The sequence below is a fragment of the Barbus barbus genome, assembly GCF_936440315.1.
Source record: "Barbus barbus genome assembly, chromosome: 1".
NCBI classification, from domain to species: Eukaryota; Metazoa; Chordata; class Actinopteri; order Cypriniformes; family Cyprinidae; genus Barbus; species Barbus barbus.
Genome location: NC_136729.1, coordinates 16,763,041 through 16,776,124, shown reverse-complemented (window position 1 = coordinate 16,776,124; position 13,084 = coordinate 16,763,041). Strand labels below are relative to the sequence as shown.

Genomic DNA, 13,084 nt, shown 5'->3' with positions numbered 1-13,084 from the left:
ATCGTGGACTTCAGGAGAAACCCCCCTGCACTCCCCACACTCACCATCATGAACAGCACTGTAACAACATGAGCACCACCATCTCCCAGGACCTGAAGTGGAACATTCACATTGACTCTATTGTGAAAAAGGCCCAGCAGAGGTTGTACTAGGGATGCGCGGTATACCGGTACTGGAAAAATACCGGTATATATTATATTTAAAACGGTACGATATCATAATTTTGCTCAATTCGGTATTTCATACGCTGCAGTTGCGAAATGCACCTGTAGGTGGCAGTGCTTCCCAAATTACTGCGCAACCGGTAAAATGTGACAACAGAACAACGGGATGGATCAAACAGATTAAACTATCAACGCACCCGAAATTAATAAACAAAGAGAACATTAGAAGTGAAATATGGCATTACTTTGGATACAAAACAGATGACAAAGGTGAACGAACTGACCATACTGCACCTGTATGCAAGCGTTGCTATAAATCATGTGCTTCCACAGAGACAACACATCAAACCTTTTTAAGCACTTGTCACTTGCTCATCCTGATCTTTTCAGGTGAGTGCATAATTCATAAATTCAGATTTAATTTGAACTTTTATTTACAACTGATCAACGCACATACAGATGTGATACAGTAAGATGTCAGTAAGACAAACGTGCATGTGAGACACGCTAGAACCAGTGAAGTTTTGGTCACGTAATATATGCACTTGCATTTGAATTGAGCAAGAATTTTGCTATATTCATTTTAGTATCAATGATATGAAGGGAATGTTTCTAATGCGCTGCCGACCGCTAATAAGAAGCAGCAGAGAGAGTGCGATTTATTTCATGCTTTTTCTTTGGCTGAGTCTGAAATCTGAAAACAATCTGAGAGAGAGAAATAATAATGTGATTTTGAATATTACTTTGACTGTTAGAATAACACTTTACAATAAAGCGATATTTATTGCCTTAATTGCGCAACTTCAGTTGTATTTTTTTTTCTTCAAACTCAGTCAAAATGTAACCCATGTTCCCGGTAGGTCAGACATTTTGTTTGCACTGAAAAGATAAGAAGATTTGAATATATTTTCAGCTTATTACTTCAGTTAGCCTTTTTTTTTTTTTTTCCTCCAACATCAAAATGTAATCTATGTTCCCTGTAGGTTTTTTGTTAGTTTGATACAAAGTTATTAAGATATGAATCTGTTTTTATTATTATTATTATATTTAATAAAACTGTTCTAAATTCACTTATCTTTTGAGGCTGGTTATTTGTCACCTATGGTATCGATTTAGTATCGATACCGAGGTATTACATTCTGGTATCGTACCGAAGCCAAAATTATGGTATCGAGCCATCCCTAGGTTGTACTTCCTTCGCCAGCTGAGGAAGTTCAACCTGCCACAGGAGCTGCTGAAACAGTTCTACTCTGCCATCACTGAATCTGTCCTCTGCACTTCATTAACTGTCAGGTTCAGCTCAGCAACCAAATCTGACCTCAGAAGACTACAGAAGGTAGTCCGGACTGCTGAGCAAATCATTGGTACAACCCTCCCCAGTCTACAAGAACTGTACTCATCCAGAGTGAGCAAAAGGGCTGGTAAAATCACTCTGGACCCCTCACATCCAGCACACTCCCTCTTTGAACTGTTACCATCTGGTCGACGCTACAGAGCTCTGAGCACCAGAACAGTCAGACATAGGAACCGTTTCTTCCCTCAGGCAATCCATCTCATGAACATTTGAACAATAAACATGAAACACACAGCTCTATCGTACTTTTTATTTTTGATTTAACACACATACTTATTACATTTCAAATTTGCACCTAACTTACCTGTACATACTAAATTGTCTATTTTGTATATTGTGTTTGTGCTATTTTGCATATTGTCCATTTTGTATATTTGTACATTATTTTTTTATTATCTGTGTCCTGTCCTGTCACTGTCATTCTGTCGCACTGTGGAGCTACTGTCACTAAAACAAATTCCTCGTATGTGCAAACATACCTGGCAATAAAGCTAATTCTGATTCTGATTCTGAAAGTGGGAGCAACAGCAGCAGATGAGCAGTCAATATAGGCTCATTAATCATTGTGATTGGGGAATGAACTCTGTCTCTACGCCATCAGAGCAGGAAGGATAAACACCTGTGTGGACGAGCAAGCGGCTGGCCAGATGTTGAAGGAGTTTAAAGAGAGATGTTGAACAGAACGTGAAGAGCACATCTGTATATGGAGAGAGAACGAGACAGATGACAGTACTCACAGATCATGTGTTTTTCCATGAACTTCCAAACCTTTTGATCAAGTATTTTGCTTATATGCATGAAATAAATGCATATCAATTCAAGTTGTGCCTACATATTTTTTATAAATATAATACTGCACAAAACTTCAATAGCTGTAACTAACTTGCTATTTAATCAGCCGTTATTTACTGGTTCACTACACAATTCCTATACTTCCCATTTGTGTTATTTCATAGACTGTTATAAAATAATAATAATAATAATAATAATAAAAGATTATAAATATTAACATTTAAATAGCATTTTTCATATGCAATACAACTCAAATGGCTTCGCAGATCCGAATAAAAACATTAACAAAATAAATAAGAGGATAATTCAAATAAAAAGATATACATGCAAATTGTGCTAAATAATACATATTTTTATATAATAAAATTAAGAAATGCTATAATAAAATTATTTTTCTTTATTACTTCACTACACAATTCCCATACTGTATTTATGTAATTCCTTAGATAATAATAATAATAAAAACACAATATAATTATTTGGATAGCACTTTTCTTACATACAATGCAAGTTAAAGCAGGGTTCTTGCACCATTTTAAAAGTAAAATTTAATGCTTTTTAAGACCTTTTTAAGACCTCAACAAATATAATTTAAGACCCAAAAATGTCAATTTCTTTGGAATACTCAATTTATTGCCTCCTACAATGGAAATCAAAACTTAAAGTTTTCCATTTGTTATCAATTATGTGCAAGGTGTAAACTCTGCAAAAATACTCTTTCATGAGACCTTTTTTTCCAAATTAGGAGAAAGTATAATGACTAACAATAACCCTTCCAACACTGTTTGGCCAATATGCAGAACAGAGCCAACATAACATACATAAATTGGATTACACTAAACAACACAATGCATTGCATGAAGGAACCATATAGAATAATGAAAATAACAACACTTAAAGCGGACTCCATCATGGCTGAGTGGGAGACAGAATAATAATACTTCCAACACTTAAAGCAGTCTCCATCATAAATAAGTTCAATAATGAAAGTCCTCAAAACAGCCTTTCCCAAGCCAAAAAGTTGAATGACTTTGCAAGCTGCGAATCGGGGAACATGGCATGTCATTGTTAGATTTAAATGAATTGTGCCTCGTCACAGTATATGGAGAACCCACAGTACCTCTGCCTTTTGGGTGTCTGGCGGTGAAATGAAACTTGTTATAGCCGACTGAGAGGTGGCGTCTGAACTTGTAACGTCGTTAGGTCGTGCTGCAAACAATGCAGGGATTAACCTGGCCCCGCTGTGGCTAGCTGCTGCAACGTACCGCTGATGCTTTCCTCCTTTCATATGCGACTCGACGGCTTTGAGCCCCATGGTTCCTAATGAAAAGGTCTTTTTGCATAATTTACACATTGCCTCGTTGTTTTCAGCCGGCGCCAACCACCTCCTAAATGCATCCTCTTCCATCCACTTGTCGTTAAATTTGCACTTCCCCATCTTCTTTGCATTTTGAACTTCACCTCGACAACCGCGCAATGGCGACACGCAGCCTGACGTCAGCGTCTGTAGCCGACGTACCGTAAACAGCTATTAAATCGCGGAGACTCTCATTTCACACCATACTAAAATTAATCAACTATTAGATGTTTTACAGTGGGCCACTGTGCTTTCCCATCGCCATTAAATGCACCGGCAAAAAAATTCATACCTACAGCAACTTTACGGTAAATTTAAGACAATTTAAGACCTTAATTACCCGGATTTTAATTTAAGACATTTTAAGACTTTTTAAGGAACCCTGTAAAGAGCTTCACAGATTAGAATATAAAACCCTGTAACAAATTTAAAAAAATTATAGTGAGCCTTCATTATTGACTTTGTTACTACATTCGTCATTTGATAAGATATCATAATATAGTTTATCAAACATTTGACTAGTGGTGTGAATGATCTGCTGAGACGGACGGTTATGGAAAATTTGCGAAAGGAGCGAGTCCAGGAGAGATTTAAAAAAAAAAGTATGGTATTAAACTGACCTTCAGAAAGACAAACTTCTCTTTGATCTGGGAGCAAGAGACAGACTTTAACTCCAGTTCAAAGCTTGCCAACTCTAGACTCAGAAAAAAAAGAAAAAGTCCAGCCTGTTTTGCTAACGTTCCTCCATCTGGATGGAGGCCTACTCATTTTATTTCTGTTTGTTGAAACACAAGCGTCATCATGTATTAGCCCCACACAAACACGCTTTGAAGTTTGTAAGAGGTCACGCGCCCAAACAAAACCATGAGTCCCTGATCAAAACACATAGAGAGACAACAGCAGAACCAATAGCAGAACTTCCACCTGCACGATTCACCTGGAGCCTTTTTGAAGTGTGTGTGATGTGCCGACCTGCAGCTGCGTTTGTGCACGTGGCATTGTCAGTGTCAGACTGAGAGCTCTGATTGAGCTTCAGCCAACCTGATGAATCCCTTTCGAATCAACATGTAGCCTTCCAGATGGCCACTAGTCACTATGTTAGAATGGGCCATGATCCAGGCCTAAAGGTAGGGATGTTCAATTAAACTTCCAAACTTTAAATTCCTTTCTTAAGCCCCAAAAACTATTTTTGCATGCCAAAAGTCATAGGTAAGCATAACAAACTAATGGTTAATGATTCTAAACTTTTGACCTATGGAGTGAATACGTATTTCTTTATTTCTTCATGCATTCATTCCTCCATACATTAAATCACTCAAAAGTCTGGAATCATTAATATTTTATGTTTTTGAAAGAAGTCTCTTGTGCTCACCAAGGCAGCATTTAATTAATCAAAGATACACTGAAAACAGTAATATTTTGAAAATGATTACACTTTCAAATAACCGATTTATATTTTAATATAGATTAAAATCTTCAGAAATAATTTTAATATGCTGACTTGAATTTTGTGGAAAATATGATAATTTTTTTTCAGGATTCTTTGAAGAGAAATTTCAAAAGAACAGCATTTATATCTAAAAGTTTTTACTGTCGCTTTACATATATACATATACAGTCGTGGTCAAAATTTTTGGCACCCTTGGTAAATATGATCAAAGAAGGCTCTGAAAATAAACCTGCATTTTTAATCCTTTTGATCCTTTTTTTTTTTTTTTTTTAATCACAAGAATCTAACCTTTCATTGAACTTAAACAATTGAAAATGGGGGAAAATCTCATTATGAAATAAATATTTTTCTCAAATACACATTGGACAATTATTGGTACCCCTAGAAATTCTTATGAATAAAATATCTCTGAAGTATATTCCCATTCATATTCACAATTTTGAGCACTCCAGGGTGATTATGAACATGAAATTATCCAGCCATGGCTTCCTGTTTCACAGAAATATAAATAGGAGAGAAAACAATGCCCAAATTCCCTCAATCATCCATCACAATAAGAAAAACCAAAGAATATATTTCTGATGTGCAGCAAAAGACAATTGAGCTTCACAAATTAGTGAAGTGGCTTTAAGAAAAGAGCTAGAGCAGTGAAAATTCCCATTTCCACCATCAGGGCAATAATTAAGACTGCCTGGAATAATTAAACTGCCTGGAAGAGGACATGTGTCTATATCGTCCTAATGCATGCTGAGGAGGAGCGTATGAGTGGCTAAAGACTCTCCAAGGACCACAGCTGGAGAATTGCAGAAAATAGTTGAGTCTCAGGGGCAGAAAGCCTTAAAATAATTGTCAAACAGCCCCTACATCACCACATGTTGTTTGGGAGGGTTTCAAGAAAAATTCTCCTAGCTCATCCAAAAATGGCTTTTTATGGTCAGATGAAACTAAAAAAATTTGCTTTTTAGCAGCAAACACTCAAGATGGGTTTGGTGTACACGGGGATAAAAAGTACCCCATGTGTACAATGAAATATACTGCTGTATTTTTGATGATGTGGGCCTATATTTCTGCTGGAGGTCCTGGACATCTTGTTTAGACACATGGCATCATGGATTCCATAAAATACAAACAGATAAAAAAAAATCAACAAGTGACTGACTCTGTTAGAAATCCTGGGCATGTTTGGATCTTCCAACCGGACAATAATCCAAATACAAACCTCAAAAACAACACAAAAATGGGTCACTGAGCACAAAACCAAGCTTCTGCTATGGCCATTCCAGTCCTCTGACCTGAACCCTGTAGAAAATGAGTGAGGTGAACTGAAGAGAAGAAGCACCAACATGGAGCTGGGAATCCGAAGGATCTGGAGAGATTCTGGATGAAGGAATGGTCTCTGATCTCTTGTCAGGTGGTCTCTAACCTCATCAGGCATTATAGGAGAAAAATTAGAGCTGTTAAACTGGCAAATGGAGGTTTCAAAAAGTATTGAATAAAAGGGTGCCGTTAATTGTGGCCAATGTGTATTAGAGAAAAACATTTATTTCATAATGATATTTCCCCCCATTTTAAATTCTTATTATCCAATGAAAGGTTATATTTTAGTGAATTTTTTAAATAAAAGATCAAAATGATTAACAATGCAGATTAATTTTCACAGCCTTCGTTGATAATATTTACCAAGGGTGCCAATAATTCTGACCACGACTGTATGTGTGTTTGTTTGCATGTATGTATGTATGTATGTATATATAGAGAGAGAGAGTTTAGTGCGTGTATACACACTGTATACACATATACAGGATTTTATTAATTTACATAACTTCATCAGACCTACAAATCTCAATTTTAAAATTGCCTGACATTTAATAGTTTTCCATGACTTTGTGTCTTGAGCACAAAGACACTACTAATGAGTGACCGAAGTTTATCCACGCGATCAAATCAATATTTAATTTCTCATAGGGATGGGACAGAAAACCACACACACACGCACAGGAAGTAGCCATTGAGCCCCATTCCCAATCTTCTGCACATGCTGGGTTTAACAGCAAATGTGACAGTATGCATCAATCTACGGGTGGGAGCCGAAGGAAACGTGGTAGAAAGTGCGAAAGCGACTGGAGCGGGATATTATTTTGGTATCAATCACACTTTGTTCTTTTTGTCAGTGATGGTGCATCGACCTCAGTGCGCCGTGGCCTGTTTCTCTGCTCCTGTCCTCATCGATCCATTTGCTTCAACAGCTCCTGAGCAAGCTCATCAATCTCTCTGTTTCTCTCCCAGACTGCAGGCCGCCGGCCACTATCAGGACATCACTTGTGTGGGAATGTGCAACAGCATGCGGACACACACTCACACACAAAAATGCAACACCCTTCTCAGATGGCCATATGTTGTGCATTTAACAAATAAGCCAACACATTGAGCCTCACATGCAGGGATTACATGTCCGTTTCCTGGCACAATATCCTTTTTCCCTTGTTACTGGTTTAACTGACATGCTAAGCTCACTCTTATCCTTTTTCTCTCCATTCTTTTCCCTTCAGCATACCTCTCACCTCTAAAACAACTCTCTCTGCTCATATTCATCTCTCTCTCTTCACCGCTCTCTTTAAATCTTTCCTACTTTCAAGGCAGGAATGAGAGAGCAGGTGAGCGAGTGATTTACAGCGTCTATATGAAGGGAGCTTTGGATCACTTCATAAATCTCTGGCTGCGCTAATGGCCGCTCATAAGGGCTCTGGCCATAAGTGTCTGGATTTTCTGACACACTACTATAATAGAGCCTCAACAGCATCTTGCCAACACACACAGAACAACTTTCTCAGCACAGCCAATATACGACATAAGATCAAAAATCTAAACTGCGTGGCAGCAATTGTGCAAATCCACGGTCATGCAGCACAGGATCTGATGGATATGGCCTCTTTACCTCAGTGACACTGCCTGGATTTATTGTAGGAAGAGGCTCAGATGCTTTGCAAACTGCTACCACACTTCATCCATCTCTCCAATGCTGTACGGTAGAATCTGAGCTGATGCTGAGATGTTGAGAAATGCTTACTGATAGGTTTGTGATTATTTGTCTGAGGTTAGTGTGCAGACGCTGCTCTCCTCCTCTCACCTTGTTCCTCTCAAACAGCTCACATTGGATGGTCTTGAGGTCGGTGTCCAGGGCGCTGGCGGCCTGCCTGCGTTTGCGTGCCAGCTGCTCCTCCAGGTCTTCCATCTGGGCGCGCAGCTTTTTGTTTTCCCTCTCCAGAGCCAGCTTTTCCGTCTCCAGACACTCCCGACGACCCCACTCTGCTGCGTTCTCCACCTGCAGACGTTCCATCTGCACACACACACAAATAGAGAGACATAACACATTAATAACACAATAATAAAGTAATTTTGAATGTACTCCCAACATTAACAAATTTTTGATTTTCGCATAACTAAAAAGCAAAATATTCATCACATTCATAACCCTTTACACACTGAATGTAATGTTTACAATGGTCTAATTTTTTTTCATGGAGCATAGGTGATTGGAATGTATTAATTTATTTATCCATGCCTATACACTACAGGTTTGTGGTCAGTAAGTTTTTTTATGCTGAAAGAAGTCCTCTATGCTCACTAAGGCTGCATTTATATGATTAAAAAATACAGTAAAAACGGTAATATTGTAAATTATTAACATTAAAATAACTTAAGTTTTCAAATATAGTTTTATCATTCATGTAGGAATTTTCACCACTTTTTCCATGCACAATGCTTCTATTTTCTATTTTTTTATCCTGTTAAATTCAGTACATGAATATATAAAATTACTCTTTGAAATCCACACCAAAAATTTTTTGATGTAGGTTTAGGTACCCAAACCAGCTTATTAAGCTGCTTTTAAATAATTTGTATTGAAAGAAGGACTATTCAAATATACTGCAGTGTTCACAAGAAAGCAGTTTTTTGTTGCACTTGGTCTAACTAAAACATACTAAAATGTCTGAAAACTCCTAATGCAAATACTATGTGCAAAACTTGAAATATATAAAATATGAAGAGACAGCATATCAGGAAGGACTAATGCTGCATTAGCAAACAGGACACCTATTAGCCCAGAATGATGTTGAACTAAGTGAAGGGCTCTCCATGATTTCCCAGTTCTGACCTGCTGCTAAAAGCAGTTTAATGGGAAACCATCTCTTCCAGAGTCACCTTAAGTGCCGACTGAGTTTCCTGGCATATCCCAAACTCTCTCCAGACCAACTAGTCATTAATATTTCTATAATGACATTTGACTGCTGATACGAGGCAGTGCCTGTGAAACGCCTCGATTGCTGAGGGCAGAGGATAAAGGGAGGTCACAGTGAGATTTTGGAGATGAGAGGTTGCAGAGGATCTGAGCAGACACACGGGAGTGGCGGAGCTCTTTAAGGAGCCCTTCAAAGTGCATAATGTCACTCTCTCCTGCCAGGTTCATCTCAGCAACACCCCGTCGCTAACACTGCATGCTGAGAATGTGTTAGAGCAGTGCCTGGTGCCATGCTAGTCGAAATGCAGGAAGACAGCGGATGGATTTATAAAGCCCTGAGGGTGTTTAGCTTTGATGTAGATCACAGCGTGTCCTGGGGTGACACCTGACTGGCTGGGCCATGCAAAACAGTGCAATATGGGTATGAAACAGAAAATGTACATGCGTTTCACCTCTGTACGGAGCTCTGCCAGTTTTTTGTCCATGCTAGTACGAGCCCCCAACTCATCCTCCAGATCTTCAGACATGCGGCCCAGCTCATCCTGATGCACCTCTTTCAACAAGTTCAGCTGCGTGAGAGATCGAAAAGACAGAGAGAGTCAGCCTTTTATCTCAGAACTTCTGATCTTGAGTAAAACTTTCTTTCCTTTGCTTTGTTAGAGCTTATCTATGGTATTCAAATAAACTACTCGGTCTGACTACGCCAAACTACGCAATACTCTGAAGATGACATTGGTATTCAAACGGATTTAACATTCTGATTGTCAATGAGTCTGGTTTTTAACCTCATTTCAGTTGATGAAACTCTGTGAAACTGCGCTCATTTCATACGACTTGTACCGACATTGTGCGGCAATACGGTCTACTGTAGCACATTTGCCATTAAGGGAAAGGGGCACTACGGTCAAAGTCTGATCTCTCTACAGCGTCTCACACTCGGCGTACTGTGACTCAAACGCAGTGATTAACATTCGCTGCAGGTCGTGAGCTCACACAGCTGGGCTGGGAACAGGCAGCTCATCTATTAAACTACTGAGTGTGGTGCACACTCTCTTCCTACTCATCATCTCAAGGTATTCATGCACATCCTTAGGGGTTGAGGTTATTAAAAAGAGAAGCACATCTCTTCCTACTCCTCATCTCTCTACTATATGCCTATGACAAGGTCTAGGTGTATGATGGTGAATCAGTCCCTTATTCTCTCTGTGGAGGACTTGTATTTTGAGTGAAAGTTTCCCTGGGCCCAATCAGTGCAGCTGTCCTTCATTAAATTGCCTGAATGAAAGAAATCCTGAGAAGCAAAGTCTAATGATTCATGAACAATGCCTCGATCATGGGTAACAACTGCCCCCTGGTGGTGCTCTATCAGAGATGCATCCGCTACAGCACCCTATACAACTTTAAATATTTATTTTATTTAGTATGGATATATTTGACTGAATTAATTCTCCTGATGATCTTAAAAATTTTTGTGGTTAAATACTTGAATTTTGTATTTAAAAAAAAAAAAAGGAAAAACGCAAACACACATTATACAAATACAAGTTTTGTTTATGTATTTTGTTAGGGTTAGGGTTAAAGGGGGTTTTCGAGTCTCAGGTCCGGCAGGAATTGTAGGTGGGGGGAGTGAATGCACAGCACTCTCCACCTTCAATAAAACAACTGAACCCCCAACTGCTCCCAGGGCGACGCAGCATAAATGGCTGCCCACTGCTCCGGGTGTGTGGCCACGTCACGTCACTTTCACTTTTCACTTTCACTTTATTGTTAGTAAGAAATATTGAAAGCCTTGACAGAATTCATGCTTATATACAATTAAACAAAATATAGATACAACAGGTCCATACAACTTACTAAAACTTAGTTTAAAAAAATACACCACCATCGGAAAAAAAAAAAAGTTTGTCAATTATTTTTTTATAAAGAAATTACAACTTTTTATTACAGCAAATATACATTTAAAGTCACTGTAAAATTGATAAAATTATTTCAAATGAATGCTGTCCATTTAAACTTTATATTCATAAGAAAGAAAGAAAGAAAGAAAGAAAGAAAGAAAGAAAGAAAGAAAGAAAGAAAGAAAGAAAGAAAGAAAGAAAGAAAGAAAAGATTTTAGAAAAGTAGCAAAGAAAGGGTCGGTGTTATTCTGCCTGTCTTTGATGCACATAAGACTGTATTTGGAGGATATTATAAGGCAAGAATATGACATCTGGAAGTGAAGGTGAAGTACTGGGTTTTGATGAACAAGCCACCAGAGCACTCTGACTATAAATTGCCCAGAGGAAATTGGACAAAAGGCCAAGGATTTCATGCTCTTTTAACATGGAAGTGCTGGAAATCAGTTCCTCATGAGAATATCATGTGTTAGTGTTCCTGGCTTCAGCAATTTATCTGTTATTTGTAAATCAAACACGATCCACAAATAACAAATACAGCGTTGAAGCCAGAATACTAATGTTGACAATTAAGGCTCAGCAATTGAGGTCTTGACTTGATGCCCAAAAGCAAAAATAAATTGCTTAAAATACCATAATTCAATAAATGAAGCCAGTAAGTTAAATGTTCTACAGCTGCTACAAAGCTATTTGGCTTTGAGTAGAATTTATTGCAGGTTCCTGAAGAATTATTTTCATGATACACCATATGCATTAGAAAAAAAATTCTGAATAGTTTTTTCCAACCTTTTGACAATATTCAAGATTTCTCAATATTTATAACTATAAATTTATGACTGCACTGAAATGAACCAAAAGGGTGATTTTTTATATTATAATTTCAATCTAACAGTCATTGTTACTCAGTAGATATTATCACAATATTTAATGCATATTATAATCAAGGCATGTTTTCCACACCATTTTGTCATTAAATTAACACAAGGTTATAATGTTGCTTTATTTTACATCACCAGCAAAATCACTGCAAATATATGAGAAATATTCTATACATTATTCATCCCTAACAGGCACACCACTTTAAAACAGAGCCAGGAAAATAAAAATGGAGTTATGTTGCTCTGATTTGAGATGATTCTTCATTGATGTGTTGCTTTTGTATAGATCTACAGAATTAGCTTCCTCACCTGTTTTAGGGCCTCTTGTTTGCTCTTGTTCAGTTCCTCATATTTGAGTTTCCATTGGCTCAGCTCCACCTCCAGCTTCTCAATGTTCTTAATGAGCGCGTGCTTATCCCTGGCAGAGACACATGACATGTTTGACATGCACAACATAAATCATCATCAAGCCCAAACAGACTGTTCTCAAAAGATCCGGTCTACTGAGATGCCTCCAGTGGGTGATTTCTACAAAGTCAACATAGATGTATATCCTTCACTGTATATCATAGGTGGTGAAGGATACATCTGTATTGACCCTGTCCTTTTTATGAGAAGCTCTAAAAGGCCTTTGATTTCATTTGTTGAGTTCTGGTCTGTTTCATGCATGTATTGTTTCCACCTGGACAATGATCTCTTACTCTCGTTCTTTCAGCAGGACTTTCTGGGACTCATCCAGGCGTAGCTGGAGAGCGTTGAGCTTGCTAGAGTCCTCCTCCAGGGCAGCCAGATCCTCCCACAGCAGTCTGCTCCGGTCCTGCCGACTGAGAACTGAGCGCAAGCTACTGGCACTGCGAATGTCCCAAGAGTCTGGAGCCTCTGATTTTGCCCTGAGAAGAGCCTCCAATAACTCCAAATCCTGACACAAAGAAAAAATGAAAAATGAAAAGAAAG

General features: G+C 38.3%; 1 protein-coding gene across 1 annotated transcript in view; it reads right to left on the bottom strand.

Annotated features, from left to right (window-relative positions):
- The window catches only part of LOC306849252 (coiled-coil domain-containing protein 102A-like), an 84,591-nt gene that overhangs the window by 36,241 nt on the left and 35,266 nt on the right, over positions 1 to 13,084 (bottom strand). Inside the window, exons 3-6 of the mRNA XM_079384147.1 lie at positions 12,832 to 13,049; positions 12,440 to 12,548; positions 9,810 to 9,926; positions 8,245 to 8,454 (exon numbers count right to left, since the gene is read on the bottom strand). Coding sequence (XP_079240273.1) covers positions 8,245 to 8,454; positions 9,810 to 9,926; positions 12,440 to 12,548; positions 12,832 to 13,049 — 654 coding nt within the window. The remainder of the gene's footprint in view (positions 1 to 8,244; positions 8,455 to 9,809; positions 9,927 to 12,439; positions 12,549 to 12,831; positions 13,050 to 13,084) is intronic.